The sequence below is a fragment of the Aotus nancymaae genome, unplaced genomic scaffold, assembly GCF_030222135.1.
Source record: "Aotus nancymaae isolate 86718 unplaced genomic scaffold, 86718_ANA_hifiasm-v0.15.2.pri h1tg000103l, whole genome shotgun sequence".
Classification (NCBI taxonomy): Eukaryota; Metazoa; Chordata; class Mammalia; order Primates; family Aotidae; genus Aotus; species Aotus nancymaae.
In genome coordinates this window covers 5864521-5883762 of record NW_026988518.1, presented here as the reverse complement: position 1 = coordinate 5883762, position 19242 = coordinate 5864521, and the positions used below count along the sequence as shown (strand labels likewise).

Sequence of the window (19242 nt, the reverse complement as noted above, 5' to 3'; positions counted from 1 at the left end):
TCTCAAAAAAAAAAAAAAAAAAAAAAAATTCATCAAATGTACACATCACTCACTTTCTCTCAAACTTCACCTAAAAAAAAATTTTAACAGAAAACAACAAAAATTTGTATGATAATCCAATATCTAACATTCAGAACATGTAAATTGAATTTCAATAATATCCTAGATTTAATTTAAAACTACCAACTAAATTATGCATTATGTTCTCCCTGATATCCCATAAACCCTCAAAAAGCCCCTGGAGATCCTATTTTATATGAAATAGGATGTCCTTCATGTCTCAAACCTACAGATCAAGAAATTCTTCCTAAACTTCAAATCAGTTTGCAAAGTTTTCACCTAAAAAAAAAAAAAATGCATGACTAAGATGTATTTATCAAATTCCATATATTATAAAACAAATTTTTTGGTTTTAACCTAAAGTAGTTAAAATATGTATTTTAGTAATTCTAAATAATGCTAAAAATAAGGTCCCTAACTATTTAAACTTATTCTAGTTACTTTTCTGTTTCTGCTATTTGATAGTTTCAAAATTTTCTTCAATGAACACACATTAATTTTATATTCCTTTAAAAAAAGACTCTTTGTAAACCAGGATAGGTAGTTACATTTCATAAATGAGAAGCAAAATGAGATGTCAGAATGAGAGGGGATAATCTTCTACTCAGGCAGCTTCATTCTACAACTCATTTTTCTAACAATATTATTAGATCCCACCATTCCTACAAGTCAGAGATATATATAAAGGAGTACCAACAAGAGAGGAAGAATGCTGGTTACATCTCTAAGTTTATAGAAAACTTAGAAGAAAAGGAGGTTAAACTATGAGTAAGATATCCAATACTAAAGATTTCTCCCTCCCTTCTATCTTTAACTACAACGATTTTCACTTCAGAAAATGGAAGAATCAAATAATATACTTCCTTCTACAAATTCCCAGAGTCAAACAGGCAACAAACACACAAGAGGACGAGAAGGCTGGTTCTGATACCCGCACCTAACTTATTTGTCCCCAGAACCAAAAATAAAATGCTACTTTAGTTGTCTGATTTACACATGTATCTAGTTGTTTTTTAAAAACAAAACAAAACAAAAAAGACATCAAGTAGCCACTGTAGTCCTCAGACCACCTACCTCTCCAGGGTGCAATCTATCCCAGTTTTCATTAATGTATGTCATAAGCTCAAGTTCAGAATCAAAGTATTTCTTCTTATGAATAACACTTAGGTTGTAAAGGCATAGGTGTGCTATGTCTACCCTGGAATCCAAAAATAATCAAATACACAAAAATAATGTCTTTGGTTATGGTTAAGAAATCATGGTTTCTTAATAAAACAATAATTAAAATGTAAAGTGAAATATATAGGTGGATAGTCATATTCACAATACTATAAATCGCTACGTATGAAAATAACTAGAAAATAGTGACTAAACAGTCACTTATCCTGAAATAGCAACCATAAACTAGAAGATATATGAATTACTTCCTAAAATGCATTAAAGAGGATATGGCTTTAAATATATATAACTTAGAATCAAGATTTTTGTGTTTTCACTACTGGATACAAGCTACAGAATATACCATACTTAACCAAACTATCTGATTCATGGGTTAAATCCTATCTATTCCTAAAATATGTAAACTATAACAAAGATTTGTAAGTACTTACTGTAAGCATTTTATTAGTAAACCTCTAAAATTAATCACACTTCCAACACACGAGAATTACACTGAAGCAGAAATTAGCATATTTGTTATACCTATCTCTTTTCTACTGTATGCTCTTCTGAAGATTAGAACTGGAAATATGAGTAGGAATTTTGAAGGTCTAAAGGATGTGTGAAAGTTACATTTATGCCATTCAACATTGAAAAGCCTTATTAATTTAGCAATAAAAGTGGATATTACTTAGTGAAGATGGTATCAGGCATGAGAATAAATAAAAGAAATAAAGCCAAACATAAATAACCCATTTTTACTTAAGCCAAGTAAATGCATATAGAAAGTTTCAACTTCTAGGTTTAAAAATATGGGTTTTTTTTTTCTTTTTTTTTCTAACAGAAAGGTCCACACTTACCACTGTAATGGTAGACGTTTGAGGTATTCTGGTCCAGAACTGCAGACAGAGCATATAAATGTATAAAATCTGAGAAAAAAAAAGAAAAAGTTTTATACTGAGTAATCAGGGATAAACTATTTAAAAATTATAGCTAATATTCACCAAGTGAATATCCTACAGCTGATATAAACACTGATAATCAAAACAAAATATAATTTAAATTTTAACGCTATCTGTGATTGAGGAAAGTTCTTTTCCAGTAACAACAAATAATGAAATAGTTCATACGTGAAGAGAAGGATCTTTTTTTTTAAAACCACTGGAGACCTTCAAAGTTTATAGACAGACTCACATGTACTCATAGCTTACTAATAGATTTTGTGTGCCAGCAACTGTGATGGTTGCCCCCATATACATAATTTAATTCAATGTTCAAAATAACCCGATAAAAACAAGCCCAAAGAGACAAGTGGACTTCCCTAAGGTCAGAAAGAAAATTAAGTGGCATAAGCCAAGATTTAAACCCAGGTTTTCAGATGTCAAATTTAGTGGTCTGGCTTTTTGTTCCTGGAGTTCACTGCACTACTCTGCATTCTTCTAATATAGAAAGTACATTGAGTCTGCTTTTAGAAATTCTTTATTTCTAAGATATACATTGTGTTAAGTTTAACAAGCCCCGTGGTCTTTTCTCTGCAATAACAGCCCTCTGAGGTTCTTTAAAGGAACCTCAATGAGAATACTTCACAGTACTGTGGGTCAACAGGAGCAAATGGAATTACTGACAATACTTAAAAGCTTTCTGGAATAAAATCCAAAAGCACAAAAATATGTATATTTTAAGTATATCACTCAATTATATATATATATTACATTATCATTAAAATTAATATCAATTATGTATATATTAAGTATATCATTCAATTATTTTCCCTCTGAGACAACCCTTTTACCATCACTGTTGAAACTATCTTTAGAAATCTGAAGTCGCAAACATAACCACAATTAAAAAGACAAAAATCAGCCAGTAAAGTTCAAATGCCCTTCTCACCTGTCTCCAAACAGCATTGGCTTTTGAAGGCATTGCACACAAGCCTCATGAAACCACTGCTTACATTTGCAGCACTGTAGCATCTTTAAATACCAGCTATTAAAAAAAAAAAAAAAGGTTAACATTAAAATTTCTGTTTTAAGGAAAAGGTTCATTTCTTAAAAACAACAACAAAGTGGCATAATCCACAATACTGTTCTAATTAAAGTATCACACTTCTACTTTACTTACTGTAAATATTTCCTTTCCCAAAAAGGCTTATAATATCAGCTATTTCATCTCTCTTCGATTCATGAAATTTTATAAGCTCTTGAAAGATACAACTACTGCATCTAGTCAAAAATGCCTGGCTCCTACACTAGTTATATGAGCTCTGTTAAAACACAGGCTTAAGTGTTTTTTTGTTTTGTTTTGTTTTGTTTAAGAGGCAGGGTATTGCTATGTTGTCCGCTAGAGTACACCATGGCTCATGCAGCCTCGACCTCCCAAGTTCAAGCAACCCTCCCACCTCAGCCTTCCAAGTAGGCAGGACCACAGGCATGCACCACCAAGCTCATCTAGTATTTTTTTTTTTTTTAAGCAGAACTGGGGTCCCCCTTTGTTGCCCAGGCTGGTTTCCAATTCCTGGGCTCAGGTGATCCTCTGGCCTCGGCCTTCCAAAGTACTTAGATTACGTGTGTGAGTCACCATGCTCAGCCTCTGGGCTTTTTTTCACATCAACTCTCTAAACCCCAGGAGAGGTCAGATTCAGGGGTACTGTTGCTTGCCCCAAATATCAAATGGCCTTAGACAGCTTTCAGATTATAAACATTTCATTTTATAGCTTTACTGTGTTTCTATTATTCTTGTCAACTATAATAAAAAGAATATAACAATTTAATAAACTTGCTTAACATCATAAATCGAATCTAAGACTACCAGGTATAAAGGCTTTTTGACCGATTCAGCTGTATTTCATGTATGATCTATAGATCTGCTTGAGAAAGCTAAAGATGCTAAAATTGAATCTTCATCTAAGAAAGATTATCTTCTCTTTTCAGTTAGCACATGGATTTTGGGTTTGTTTGTTTTAAGAGATAGGGCTACATTGCTACATTGAGATCAGGCTGGACTTCAGGGCTCAAAGGATCAAGTGACCCTCCTACTTCAGCCTCCCAAGTATCTGGAAATACAGGCACACACACCGGCTAGTATGTGTAGTTTTGATACGACTATCTTTATTTGAAAATAATAAAAGTTACCATTTCCAAGTAGGGGTATACCTCGATTAAGTCTATCAGCACCATTTTTCCAGGTACATGTGCTTACCTTATGTCTGTGTCACATTTTGGAAATTCCCATATTTCAAACTTTTGGATTATTATTAATATTACATCTTTCATGGTGATCAGTGCTCTTTGATGTTACTACAATAATTATTTTGGGCCACCACAAACCATGCCCATATAAGATGGCAAACTTAATCACTGAATGTTGTATGTCTCCTGACTACCACCAACCAGCCATTCCCCATCCCTCTCCCTCTCCTCAAGCTTCCTATTCCCTGAGACACAACAATATTGAAATTAGGCTAATTAATAATCTTACGGTGAAGGCCAGGCACAGTGACTCATGCTTGTAATTCCAGCACTTTAGGAGGCCAAGGCGGGAGAATCACCTGAGGCCAGGAGTTGGAGACCAATATGGACAAATAGAGAGATTCCATTTCCATGAAAAAATTTTAAAACTAGCTGGGTGTGGTGGTACATGCCTGTGGTCCTACCTCCTCAGGAAGCTGAGATGAGAGGATTGCTTGAGCCCAGTCCAATGCTGCCATGAGCTATAACCATGCCACTGCACTCCAGCCTAGGTAACATAGCAAGATCCTTTCTCTTAAAAAAAAAAAAAATTCACAATGTCCTCTAAGTGTTCAGAAAGAGTTAGAAAAATAAAATGTTGGGAAGGTATGTCAAAAGCCAAGATATCCCCAAAGCTAGGCCTCTTGCACCAAACAGCTGGCCAAGTTGCACATGCAAAGAAAAAGTTCTGGAAGAAAATAAAAGTGCTACTCAGGCCAGGTATGGTGGCTCAGACCTGTAATCCCATCCTGCTTTGGGAGGCTGAGGTAGGAGGATTGCTTGAGGCCAGGAGTTTTAGAACAGCCTGGGCAACATAGCAAAAACCTGTCTCTACAAAAAAATACTTTTTAAAATCAGCCAGGTGTGGTGGCATGTGTCTGCGCTCCTAGCTACTTCGAAGGCTGAGGCAGGAGGATCATTTGATGCCAGAAGTTCAATGCTGCAGTGAGTTATGATCACGTCACTGCACTACAATCTGTGCCCTATCACTTTAAAAAAGAAAGAAATGAAAATATGTAGAAGAAATCACTAATCCGTGAAAAAGTTCCATGTTGCTTTTACATTAAAAAAAAAACAAACTTGTCTCTTACTCTCCCATTCAAATTATAATTAAATATAACAGTTTCTAAATGGTCAATCACATTAAATATGACAACCAATGAAACTACTGACACTGGGCCCCTGCATTAAATGTTTTCCTTCAACAGCTAACTTTATGACAATATTTATAATTCACTTTAACTTTCCAGGATATAAGATTTATAAGAAGATTTTTTAATGTGTGGATATGATCAAAAACTAGTTGAGAATTATTTTTTGATGAAAATAATAGATTTTCACCCTGGTTTTCGTCACTGATGTGTTCATACAGTTGCAATTCACCATCACTCACACACCATAATCAAGAAAAATAGCTAAGGCAAGCAAATAAAAACTACTTAAGGGGAATCACGTAATTCTATTTACTTACTCTCCAGGGCCTCCACAATAGCAGTAACACTGCTGGACATTGGTTTTATGACCTGCATCCCATTCAAGGTCTGCCACACTATAGGGTAATGTCTGCTTCATGACTTGCAATGCTTTGGCATTTGGTCCTTTTTTAAGCGCACCACCCCTCTACATTAGAAGAAAAAAAACTGTGAAAGAGTGAAGGCTAAACTTTTAAATACAATTCTATACTTTAAAAATGACTCTGATACTTCTGGAGGAGTTTCCATTCCAAACTTTTACCTTATCACAAACTGATTAATAATAATCTCTATTTTTCTTTTCTTCTTTCAAATTACTGCACCAATTCCCATATTACTATCATCAAATAAGTGAAAGCATTGTTTAAAAAGTCAATTAAGTATCATTAGTCAAATAAACACTTTCCACCTAGCATTCATTGCTCATTTCATTCAAACAAACTTCCAGTGTACACAATCATTATGTTGATAATGTCTTACAAATTCCATCAGGGCTTTAGCCCAAAACACTTAAATATACCTTTGTTGTTGTTGCAAAAACACACTGTCGACAGAGCCATTTTTCATCTGAATCAATCACACTGGAATCAATATGAGGTGTGTGACACAACTGATGATATCCTTAATATCAAAAAAAGCATAAAGCAAATTCTATTTCATTAATACTTTCAACACAGTTTCAAGAATGCATTTTAATATTATCATTTCCTACATTAATATATTTATAATTAATAAGCAGGGTAATAATTTCAAATTATCAATGTAAAGTATTTTTAGTCATTAATCTTCAACACAGGCATTCAATATGTAACAACTTTTCCCCAAGATTAAAAGAAATCAATGTTACCTTGGCCACACTTGTCACATATAACCATTTCATTGGGAGCTTCTGAATACTCTTCTTGACATATTGTACAGACCATTTCCCCACTTCCAGTGGCTCCTAAAATACTCAAAACACATTAAAAAAGAGTCATAATTCCATATAACAAAACTACCATTATGACTCAGTGGGCAGCACATATGGACGATATATGCTAAGTAGATCACAATGCTTCACAAGACAAAGTACACAAAATGGTATCTCTTTGCTCTGTGTTCTTTCTACCTTTAAGATGCCTGTCTACTTTCATAATTTAATCTGTTTTTTGGCAGAAGGCTAATTTAAATTGCTCTCAGGCAGCTTCCCTCATTACTCATTTATCATATTCCCGCTCTCAAAGGTGAAGGTAGAGGTGAGGAATGGACAACAGCAGGTAGAGGAGGTCTGTGAATACTAGAGCTACTTTACAGAATACGTATATATTCATGTACATGCATTCACTTATCCTACACAACTAGTATTATGAAATTTAAAAAAAACAGCAAGGAAGATATGTAAACACCTCTTTCTCCCTGAATTCAGAGCATTTCCTTTTACAATTTATTAAACAGGTTGAACACCAATTATTTAATCTCCAGCTTCTGAAATCTGAAAATACAATATCCAATAATGCACCCTAACAAAATCCCATTGCAACTAAATTTCAGGATCCTACAATTATTAATTATATTGTTTTAGCAGAACAAGTAAATCATTTCTTCCTTAAACATTTTTATTCTAAAAAAAAAAATCATACAAAATTTAAAATACAATTTTACTACCCTAACACATAATCATTTCCAGTATTCTCACCTTGTCTATTTCAATAAAGTCAAATTCACACAATGCACACATTTTACGTACATAACAAAAATGAAAACCTAAAATTTTGTGCTATGAGTCAAGCATTGTGTAGGCTCTTGATATATTTTTGCTTAATTCCACAACTAACTTATGAATATACTATTTATAGAGAAGAACTAAGGCTCAGACAAAGTAACTAACCCAAAGCCCCTTAGAAAACATCAAGACTAGGATTCAGAGATGTGCCAAAATCCATATTCTCTCCACTACAAGATGCTTCATGAATACTATATAATATTTCTTCTATCAAAAGCATTTTTTCACACAGCCAGTTTTCAAAATTGTAACTTCCAATAGCCACATAATATTACATCTAGTGGAAAGAACCCAATTTACTTAATTATTACTCTGCTCTTGGACATATAGGTTACCAATTGTTACTCTTTTTTGCGGGGTGGAGATCTGTCTTTTGTATTTTTGCTATTTGTTTGTTTTGGTCTCTCATCCTCTTTCTCTTGCTTTGCTTGCTTCCTTTTATTTTTCCCCTCAGACAGGGTCTTGCTGTACCATCCAGGCTGCAGTACAATGGCACAGTCACAGCTCACTGCAGCCTTAACTTCCCAAGCCCAAGCAATGCTCTCACCTCAGCCTCCCAAGTAACTGGAACCATAGGTGTGTGCCACCATGCCTGACTGATATTTTTTGTTTTGTTTTGTAGAGACAGGATCTCCCTATGTTGCCCAAGCTGGTCTCAAATTCCCGGGCTCGAGCAATCCTCCTGCCTCTGCCTCTGCCTCTGCCTCCGCCTCCCAAAGCACTGGGATTATAGATATAGCCACTGCACCCAGCTGTTTGCTTCTTGGTAGACCTTATTGAAGGTGGCCTTCCATAGCTTCTGGGTTTATGGTTCCGGTCATGAGAGCAACCAGATTAAGCCTGGGAACTTTCCATGAAAATTTACAATTCCCTGGAAATGGAATGATAGCCCCCTCCTAAGGTAGGTGCCTGACCTGACTCTCACTATAACTACTTGGACTAATGAAGGGGAAGGTAAATCCTCAGAAAAGGGGGTAGTAACCCAAGAAACAATCCTGAGGAAGCTAGAAGTTAATTTTTACTTGTGAAATCAAACATATATGTATTTTTTAACCATCAAGTTTACAAGAACCTTCCTATATAGCTTAATAATCTTCTATAGTCTCCCTTACTCCAAATCCAGTTGACTAGGAAGTCTTCACTGTTTCATCTTAGAAATAACAAATTTTTTATTCTTTTTAAAATAAAGCTCAGGAAACATTTTTCATCTAGTTTTTTTTTAAATTATTTCTCAAAAAAATAACATCATAAACTTTGTTTGCATTTAATGCAAATGCTAAATAACCAAAATAGAAATTTCCACTGCCACCAGCAATGCAAGAGTACATCATTTCACAGAAACCAAAGTAGCATTAGATGCTAAGATTTAAATCCCTCTTACATTTATGTAATAGTTGTAACATGATATATTTCACCCTGTTGACTATTAACATTCTTCTTTATGTAACATTTTTAAAAGAATCTCATTAGATATATATAATTTATTAAATTATTTTGATACATATTATTAGCAGGTTTCTTACAGAGAAGAAAACTACTAAACCCACTCCTCACTAAAACATGCCATAATGCAGTTCTCAGATTAATTTATTCATTTCTATAGCAACTGCAAGTTTCCTTGTGTGCTACTATCAAGGTGCTATGAAGAGTTAAATGACCAGAGCAATTCTTTGTAATTCCAGGAACAACAAAAGGAACCAGTTAAGAAAGAACCACCACAGAACATTAAACTGGGTGCAGCATATACTGGGTGCAGCACTTGTAGAACAGGAAAGTACCCCTCACAAAACAACTTTCTATCTCTATGTAACATTAGTTTTCTTCTTTTCTGCCACCTTTAAAAGCAAAGAAGGGGAAGTAGAAAGGAGAAAGTGGATAAAAGGACAGACAGACCTATTACATTAAATCCACAGGAAACTCCAAAAGATTTTTAAAAGCCGAAAGAAATACATAACTAATGGAAAGAGAGTAAAAAGCAGCATAACATGTTTCAGTGCCATTATTAGAGAGACCCATGTTTCCAAAATAAGGAAAAAGGAATAATTTTGTGTGCAGGGTCATAAGATCTGCTCAATATTAGTAGCAGTGCTGGAGATCTTCTATCCCTTTACATCTTATGATTCACACTGTTCTCACTGGCTCTTCAATATCAGATTCAAAACATAATTTTAGTCCTTTAAACTTACCAGTCCGGGAACCATAAAAAGTCTATCTAGAAAAACATTTTACCAGAGTAACATTTTACCAAATAAATTACCAGAGTAATTTATTCATTTCCCACCTAAGCCCTGAGTACCAATTATACAGATAGTAATTAGAACATTCCAATTCCTTTACCAAAACTTTTTTATTCTTTAAGAAATATTAGGAGTGAAGTCAAGAACTAAAACACAGCAGAAACATACCATAAAATTGAACTTGGGATTCAAATATAAAATTCAATCATTAAACACTTTAGCAAGGTGTCTACCCTTTAGGGAGAAAATTTATCTCTTTTCTACAAGAATATACAAAACACAGGTCTTAGTGTAGGCCTATTAACCCAGCAAAAGGAAAAGCAAAAGTAGGGCTTTAATGAACTACTAAAATACTCAGGTTTTCAGTAAAAGATTAATAATTTTAAAAAGTACTTTGCATGAAAAAGTTACCCGGAAAAACATCTATATTTAGCAGACTCTAAGAGCATGAAACCATCAGTTTCTAATAATAGAATCATCCCAAGAAGCATACCTATAACTAAACAAAGGCATACTTGTATTCATTTTCACTGGCACACAAATGTAGCCTCATTTTCCCATCTAAACATAAAAAATCCATAACTAAATGGTAATTTTAAACCATTTTTATTAATGAATATTTCTATTATTCTAAAGCAGTTTTATATGTCCTAATTTCCCAAATCATCTGACAAATAGTATGCTCTCAATAAATAGTTGCTTTCTACAAATATAAGCAAGTAACAGTTAAATTGAATCCAAAACTGTTACTTAGATTAGTTCCTAAAGCTTTTTCTTCAAAGTTCTTAGAAGGGTCTTTTTTTTTTTTTTAAGAGACGGGGTTTCTCCATGTTGGTCAGGCTGGTCTCAAACTCCCGACCACAGGTGATCCTCCCACCTCAGCTTCCCAAAGTGCTGGGATTACAGGAGTGAGCCACTGTGCCCGGCCTCTTTTTTTTTTTTTTTTTTTTCTTTTTCAGAGAGAAGGGTCTTAATATAGCTTATGGGTATAAATTAGTGATGCATCTGCCCTCTAGTCTATCTTTACCCTAAGAGAGTATTCTCGTTCTTCTTATGGTCTATAATAAAGACTATGCTGATTTTTTAACCTCTCCTTGGAAGTAATACTGAGTTATCTAAATACGCTGTATTCAACAGACAACACCATAATATGACAAGTTGAAGAAAATTAAATTTTAATTTAAATCATATTCAAGAGAAATAGTAGCACCTGCCTGTTTGAATGTCCTTCCAGAGAACCCAGGATTTAGAACTGTCTTCAAATATGATGAAGCAGCTCTGTTTCAATATGTTTATCTGCAATACAGAGAAATACTTAACGGTGATCTTTTAAAATTAAAAACATTAAGTTAAATTTAAGATTATTAAATGCTTACTGCAAAAACAGCAAAACATACATTAAAGTAACTTGCCTTTTTGATAGTGCCAAGATAAAACAAGCCATCTGACCATCTAGCTAGGACATCCTGACCCTCTTCAAATTTACATGCTGGCTTTTTGGCTTTATGTCCATCCTGTAAAGACAGCTTGGTCAAGGATGTTGGGGTCTTTTGGTTTCGACGTAAAGGAGACCGCTTGTGGACCAGTGAATTACCTGCCCCTGTAGAGTCTCTGTTTAGAGAATAAAAGACCATATGTAAGACTTACTTGTAGAGCTTAATTTATACCAGTGGGATATTTTATATGTTAATCAAAGTTTTCCATTTGTTAAAAACCTTAAGACAAAGAAAAATATAAAAGGTATCTCAAATCATAAATACTCTCCAAACAAAGAAGTTTAAAACAAAATGATAACAATTCTTAATATCCATTCGTTGCCTACTCTAAGTGAGGCCAAGACTCAGCAAACACCCTAAGATAACACATTTGAGGCAGCTGTCATCAAAATAACAGCTTTAGGTTGAGGTTCGCAGGCCATGGTCATGAGCAAATAATGTCTTGAATCTCATGACTGGGTTTAGATAAAGAATAAAAGTGAATTAAATTTTAATATCTTGATTATGCCACATGCAGTTAAGACACACTAACCAGTGACTTCAGGGGACACCTGGGTGTTATTCACACTCTTCGCACTTAAAGAAAGGGCAGTCATGACCTTCTCCTTACAGGGAATCACGACTGAATTGAGCAAATATACAGACTGGGAGTTTAAAAAACAAATTGAGAATCAGCAATTTCATTAAATTATATACAAATAGAAAAATACGCTATACAGCCTGGTGCTGTGGCTCACACCGGTAATCCCAGCACTTTGGGAGGCTGAGGCGGGCAGATCACCTGAGGCCAAGAGTTCGAGACCAGCCTGGCCAACATGGTGAAACCCCATCTCTACTAAAAATGCATAAATCAGCTGGGTGTGGTGGTGCGCACCTGTGAGCCCACCTTCTTGGGAGGCTGAGGCAGGAGAATCGCTTGAACCCAGAAAGCAGTGTTACAGTGAGCTGAGATCACACCACTGCACTCCAACCTGGGTAACAGAGCAAGACTCCATGTCAAAAAAAAAAAGTACCCTATAAGAGTACTTAAAGGAAAAAAAATCATTAAATACGGTGAAATTACATTTAACTTATGTATTAGACATTCCATAAACAGCAAAGCATACCACCATCAACTCTGAAAGGTAACAAACCAGTATTTGGTTTCGCTTTTCCAAATTAGATTTTTCTCTAATTAAACATACAGTGATATGTAAAACTAGACAGACAATAATTCTAAAAATAGCATAAAAGTTTAGTAAAAATAAAATGAGCAGGGAAGTTAAAGAAAAAAGTTTCAAAAAGTTCCTAAGTATTAGGAATACCTAATTTCAATACCTAAAAATACAGAAATTCTAGAAAACCCTGTCACATGCTAAAACATGGATGAACCTTGAAGACATTATGCTAAGTGAAATAAGCCAGACAAAAAGGATAACTATTCCAATTATATGAGGTACCTAGACACTCAAAGTCATAGAAATGGAAATAGAATGGCGGCCAACAACTAGGAAGAATGGGGAGTAGGGAGTTAGTGTTTAATGGGTACAGAATGTTTCAGTTTAAAAGAAATACATTTTAAAGATATCCAAAGAAATAACTGGTACCTTCCCAAATTTGCTGAAAAACATTATCTACACATCCAAGCAGCTCAACAAATTCCAAGAAGGATAAATGCAAAGAGATCTACACCCAGCCACATCATAGTAAAAATGCTGAAAGGCAAAAAAAAAATCTTGAAAGCAACGACAAAAATACAATATATCACATACAAGGAAACCCTAATAAGATTAACAGTTGACTTCTCATCAGAAACAATGAAGGCCAGAAGGCAGTGAGATGACAAATTCAAAGTATGCAGGCTGGGGGAAGGGGGTGCTGTCACCAGAGAATGTTATATCCAGCAAAACTGTCTTTCAAAAATGAAGGTGAAATACACACTCCAAATAAACAAAAACTGAATTTGTTATTAGCAGAGCCATCTAACAATAAATACTAACATGACTGAAAGCAAGTAAACCCAGAATGAAATTCAAATACACACACACACACACACACACAGAACACCAACAAAATTAATTATAAAAGACAGCATAAATGCATATTTCCTCTAAAGCAAATATACAAAATATGTACATAACTGTATTGTCAGACCCATAATGTGTAGAAACATAATATATTTGGCAACAATAGCACAAAGGAAATATGTAGGAACAAAACTGTTTCAAAGAAATGACACAAGGCCAGGTGCAGTGTGGCTCATGCCTGTAATCCTAGCACTTTGGAAGGCTGAGGCAGGAGGATCCCAGGTTCAACAGCAGCCTGGCAACAGGGAGAATGTCTCTAAAAAAATCAAAAATAAAAATTAGCCAGGCATGGTGGCATGTGTCTGTGGTCCCAGCTACTTAGGGAGTCTGGGGTGGGAGGACTATATGAGGCCAGGAGGTCGAGACTGCAGTGAGCTGTGATTGTGCCATCGCACTCCAGCCTGAGCAACAGAGAGAGAACTTGTCAAAAAGGAACGGAAGGGGGAAGGGGGAAGGGGGAAGGGGGAAGGGGGAAGGGGGAAGGGGGAAGGGGGAAGGGGGAAGGGGGAAGGGGGAAGGGGGAAGGGGGAAGGGGGAGAGGGGAGGAAGGGAAGGGAAGGGAAGGGAGAGGGAGGAAGGGAAGGACACAAGATGCTAACTCGATCTCACAGGAACAAACAAAAAAACAAAAAATGGTTAAGTAAGGTAAATATAAAAAGTAGATTGTCAACTCAAGAAAACATCTGCCTTATACAGAAATCAGTCGCTGTTTCAAGTAAAAATGGTGTTCCATGAAAAAGCTGCTAGTTTGGCTGGCAACTCAACGGCACAAGTGGTTTATGCCATTTCAATTTTATCACATGATATTAAAAATCTTGCCACCACGGTGCCTCACACCTGTAATTCCAGCATTTTGGGAGGCTGAGGCAGATGAATCATTTGAGGTCAGAGTTCAAGACAAACCTGGCCAACATAGCAAACCCCCTGTCTCTACTAAAAATACAAAATTATCTAGGCTTGGTGGTGCATGCCTGTAATCCCAGCTACTCAAGAAGCTGAGTCAGGAGAACCGCTAGAACCTGGGAGGCAGAGGTTGCAGTGAGCCGAGATCACACCACTGCACTCTTTCTCAAAAAAAAAAAAAATTCTTAAGTGAAATAAGGTTTGGGGGTATGTGCATGTCTGTGTGCTTATGTCTTTTATTGTTAGTACACAACAACGAAGAAGTACAGTTTGATGCCCCTGCCTTGATTCGTGCTAAGGCACAAAGCAATTTTACCTAACATTGTTTTTCTGTGCCATAGTCAGCTATGAGAAGGCACTTTTGGTAGTATAATTAGAGGGGTTAAAAAGTTTAAATAGTTGATAAGATGAACAGAACTTCAAGAGAACAGAAGTAAAAATGCAGGAAGAATCACAATGAATTTTCTATCATCAGGGATGCTTAAGGACAGGGTAAGAACCCTCTTTCTCCAGAGGCTGAAACAATTTAATGCCTTCACAGTATGGGAATGACTCTATTAGCAATCAACTTTGAAAAAAGCTTTAAGTTCGTTGTTCACTTGGGGGATTTTGCATCCCTTAAGTTAAAAGAAAATAACCAAAGCCTGAACAATAATTAATCATGGGTAAAAAATGACCTCAGTAGAATGCCATGGCAGGTCCGTGTTAAGATCCAGAATCTTCCAACTCCAAAGTAGAAACTGTACAAAAATAAAAATTGCAAACATTCCCAGACAGTTTCAAATGCTTTGCTATTACTTCAATAAATTATCCCTTTTTTTTCAGGAAGACAAGGTCTGTCTCTGTCCACTGTCCACACTAATACTCCCGCTGCATGGCACATCCTTAGGTCATCACATCAAACTTTTTTTTATATTTCCATCTCCTAATGTTTATGCCCTGCTTCTTCTAATATTTCTGGTGTGCTATGTCTCAAATGAGACCTAACCTAATCATAGTTACCCTTGATTCCTTATGCCCCCTCCCACCACCTCCTCATTTTTTCCCTCCCATTCACAGCCAAACCTCCAGGAAAGAATTACTGAGATTACCACGTGCCTAATCCTACATTAAACATTCAATGTATTCATTCATAAATCATTTTTGGGTCCCTATTATGAGCCACATACTGTGCCAGGCACTAGATATATAGAGGTAATTTAATACTCAGGGCTGCTTTAGAGATATTTTTGCAGATGAGGATTTTACGGATCCCTTTTTACATGAGGAAACTGCAACTGCAAGACAGATTATAACTTGATGAGGTTTATTATAGGATACAAACCAGAGCCAGCATTCAATAAATCTTCTCTCTGAGCACCCTCCCATTTGCATTCAACTATGCTTAAAAACTTGCAAGGATCTTGAGGGTCGGGGGTAGAATAACTAAAATTCTCTTGATTCTTTGTGCTCCCTTCCCACCACTTCCTGTTCTTTTCTCCCATTCACATGCAAACCTCTGGGGAAAAGTTATAACGTCTCCACTCCTATAGTCTCCCCTTTTCAGTCTTCAGCCCACTTCAACATAACCCACCAACCTCCTCAAAACAGGGAATGTCTGTCTCTTATCACAGTTGTATTCTCAGTGCTCTGCATGGGGCATAATACATAAACAGCAGAAAAACTTATAAAGTTCAAGTCAAGAAATGCCTATATTTAAGGAGTTAATTTTTTTAACTAACCTGTATTTAAGGAGTTTAACTTTTCATCTTTACCTACATTTATAATCTAATGTCTCTACACACAAATAATCTGTTTTGCTTTAAGTAAAAAACAGACTCTACTTTCATTCACATTTAAGAAAAATATACACCAACCTTTTACCCACATAAACATAAATCCTATATAAAACTACATTAATAAACAGATCATTTGTGCCAGGCATAGTGGCTTACACCTGTAATCCCAGCACTTTGGGAGGCTGAGGCAGGAGAATCACTTGAGCCTAGGAATTTGAGACCAGCCTTGACAAAATAGTGAAAAGTTGTCTCTACAAAAAATATCAAAAAATTAGCTGGGTATGGTGGCACATGCCTGTGGTCCCAGGTACTCAGGAGACTGAGGTGGGAGGATCACTTAAGCCCAGGAAGTAGAGGCTTCCGTGAACTGTGATTGCACCACTGCACTTCAACCTAGGCAACAGCAAGAACCTGTATCAAAAACCAAAATTACATACAAAAATAACTTGTAAGAGCATTATTTTCTTTTACAATTTCTCTGCCTAAAAATATCTTACAGAAAACAAAGTAAGAAAAGGGCAAATTACCCATAATGCCATAACTCAAACATAGGTAGGATAAACATCTTCGTACATTTTCCTCCCCGCTGAGGGTTTTCCCCATGTAGTCCCCCCCAACGTATTATTGTCACTGATTAATTCCCTCTTTGCTAGAATGTGACCTTTATTAGAAGCCAAATTAATTTTTCTAATTTTAGAATTATTTCCTTTCTGACTACAAAGGTAGACACGCTGATGTTAGAATAAATAATAAACTTATAGTTAAAAGTGAAAATTTCCCATGCGATCTCCTCCCACAAAAAAAACCCCATTGATCTCCTGATTTTTATTTGTACTATATATATATACACACATATCTGTAATTCATATAAATGTTTTAAATATAGGACATTATATATAGTTATATACATTTTCTCACATAACAATGTATCATAAACAATGTAATTTCTGTATGTTATGTAAATATAAAAGAACATAAAATAATCTTTTCATCAGTTGCTAAACTGCTTTCCAACCATTGCCCAATGGAGGAACTTAGGATGTTTCCAATGTTTTACTATAAGCAATAATATAAAGCTCATTCTTCTACATTCCCAACTATTATATAGGATAAGTCTGTAAAGATAATTATTGTGTATATAATATACAATGTATATTTTTCCTTTTGATAATAGAAAATTACAAATGTGGCTGGGCGCGGTAGCTCATGCCTGTAATCCCAGCACTTTGGGAGACCAAGGTAGGTGGATCACGAGGTCAGGAGTTCAAGACCAGCCTGACCAACATGGTGAAACCCCGTCTCTACTAAAAATACAAAAATTAGCCAGGCATGGTGGCCCGCACCTATAATCCCAGCTACTCAGGAGGCTGAGGCAGGAGAATCGCTTGAACCCATGAGGCGGAGCTGAGATCACACCACTACACCCCAGCCTGGGTGACAGAGCAAGACTCCATCTCAAAAGAAAAAAAAAAAAGAAAAGAAAATTACAAACGTAGACAAAACAAGTATAACAAGCCATCAAGTAACACCCAGTTTCAATTATAATCTCATGGATAATCTTTTTTCATTTATATATTCACATCCCCCCCATCCTCATATTATGTGTATTTTTAAATATCATAGGTATTGTCAATTACTCTCCCAAAAGGTACCAATTCACACTCTCACTGCAACTGCACCAACCGGAAGAATTATCATTCTTTTGCTGTTTGACAACACACACTCTATCTACATCTCTAATAGTAGGTTTAAAAAGCATGTTCCTTATAGGTTTGTTAACAATTTTTTTTTTTTTTGAGACAGGGTCTTTGTCACCCAGGGTGAAGTGCAGTAGTGCAATTATGGGTCACTGAAGCCTCAATCTCCAGAGCTCAAGGGATCCTCCCACCTCAGCTCCCAAGCAGCTGGGACTACAGGCACACACCACACCACCATGACCAGCTGATTTTTTTTATTTTTAGTAGGAAATGGAAGGGGCAGGTCTCAAACTTCTTTTTTTGTTTTTTTTTAAGATGGGGTTTCACCATGTTGGCCAGGCTGGTTTTTGAACTCCTGACCTCAGGTGATCCACCCACCTCAGCCTCCCAAAGTGCTAGGATTACAGGCGTGAGCCATCACGCCTGGCTAGGTCTCAAACTTCTGAGCTCAAGTAATCCCTTCGCTTTGACCTCCCACAAGTGCTAGGATTATAAGCATGAGTCACCACGCCCGGACTATTAACAATTTCTTTGTCTTCTGGAAACTGCAATTAATGTTGTTTGTCCATTTTAAAATGAAATGTTAATCATTTTCATAATAATTTTCAAGAGCATCTTATATATTATAACTCTTTCTTATACATATTGCAAACATTTTTCTGAGTTCATAAACTAAAGTGCCATGAGAAACAGACTTTTTGATTGGGGGATCAGTACTCCTTTTGGGTACTCCGTTGACTAGTCAGTAGCTACAAAGCTATATCCTTCATCTTACCTCATCTCAGATTCAAACTGCCTCTGCTCTTTAAGGAGCCAGGGATTGAGGGGAGGGAGAAAGAGGGAGTTTTTACACAACGGGCATAGAGTTTCAGTTTAACAAGGTAAAAAGTGTTATGGAGATGGCTCAATGTATTTAATATCATTGAACTGTACACTGAAAATTGGTTAAGATGGGCCAGACATGATGGCTCACATCAGTAACTCCAGCTCTTTGGGAAGTCAACGCGGGAGAGCTGCTTGAGACCAGGAGTTCAAGACCAGCTTAAGCAACACAAAAAGATTCAGGCTCTACAAAAAATTTCTTCGAAAATTAGCCAGATGTAGTGGCATGTGCCTATAGTCCCAGCTACTCAGAAAGCCAAGATGGGAGAATTGCATGAGCCTGGGAGGTCGAGGCTTCAGTGAGCTGTGACTGCACCACTGCATTCCAGCCTGGGGAACAGGGAGAACCTGTCTCAAAATTAAAAAAATAAGACCAGCCTGAGCAACATGGCAAGACAACATTCCTACAGAAAAAATTTTTTAAATGTGCCAGGCATGATGGCACATGCCTGCAGGATCACTTGAACCCAGGAGTTTGAGACTGCAGTGAGCTGGAAGCACACC

The 19242-nt window shown here is 36.2% G+C and overlaps 1 protein-coding gene across 29 annotated transcripts in view; it reads right to left on the bottom strand.

Moving 5' to 3' along the window:
• The window catches only part of LOC110567235 (metal-response element-binding transcription factor 2), a 117587-nt gene that overhangs the window by 75302 nt on the left and 23043 nt on the right, over window positions 1-19242 (bottom strand). For 26 of the 29 annotated variants that reach the window (XR_010340173.1, XR_010340174.1, XR_010340175.1 and 23 more), the window contains 8 exons: window positions 11329-11527; window positions 11131-11212; window positions 6765-6860; window positions 6438-6538; window positions 5917-6065; window positions 3109-3204; window positions 2079-2147; window positions 1135-1258 (listed from right to left, as the gene is read on the bottom strand). Coding sequence is in view for 23 of the 29 variants with exons in the window: in XM_064370187.1 (XP_064226257.1) it covers window positions 1135-1258; window positions 2079-2147; window positions 3109-3204; window positions 5917-6065; window positions 6438-6538; window positions 6765-6860; window positions 11131-11212; window positions 11329-11527 (916 nt within the window). In the remaining 6 variants the exon portion in view is untranslated. Of the gene's footprint in view, window positions 1-2; window positions 340-1134; window positions 1259-2078; window positions 2148-3108; window positions 3205-5916; window positions 6066-6437; window positions 6539-6764; window positions 6861-11130; window positions 11213-11328; window positions 11528-19242 lie in introns of those variants that run through there. The other 3 variants (XM_064370204.1, XM_064370205.1, XM_064370208.1) reach the window with 3 other exon arrangements.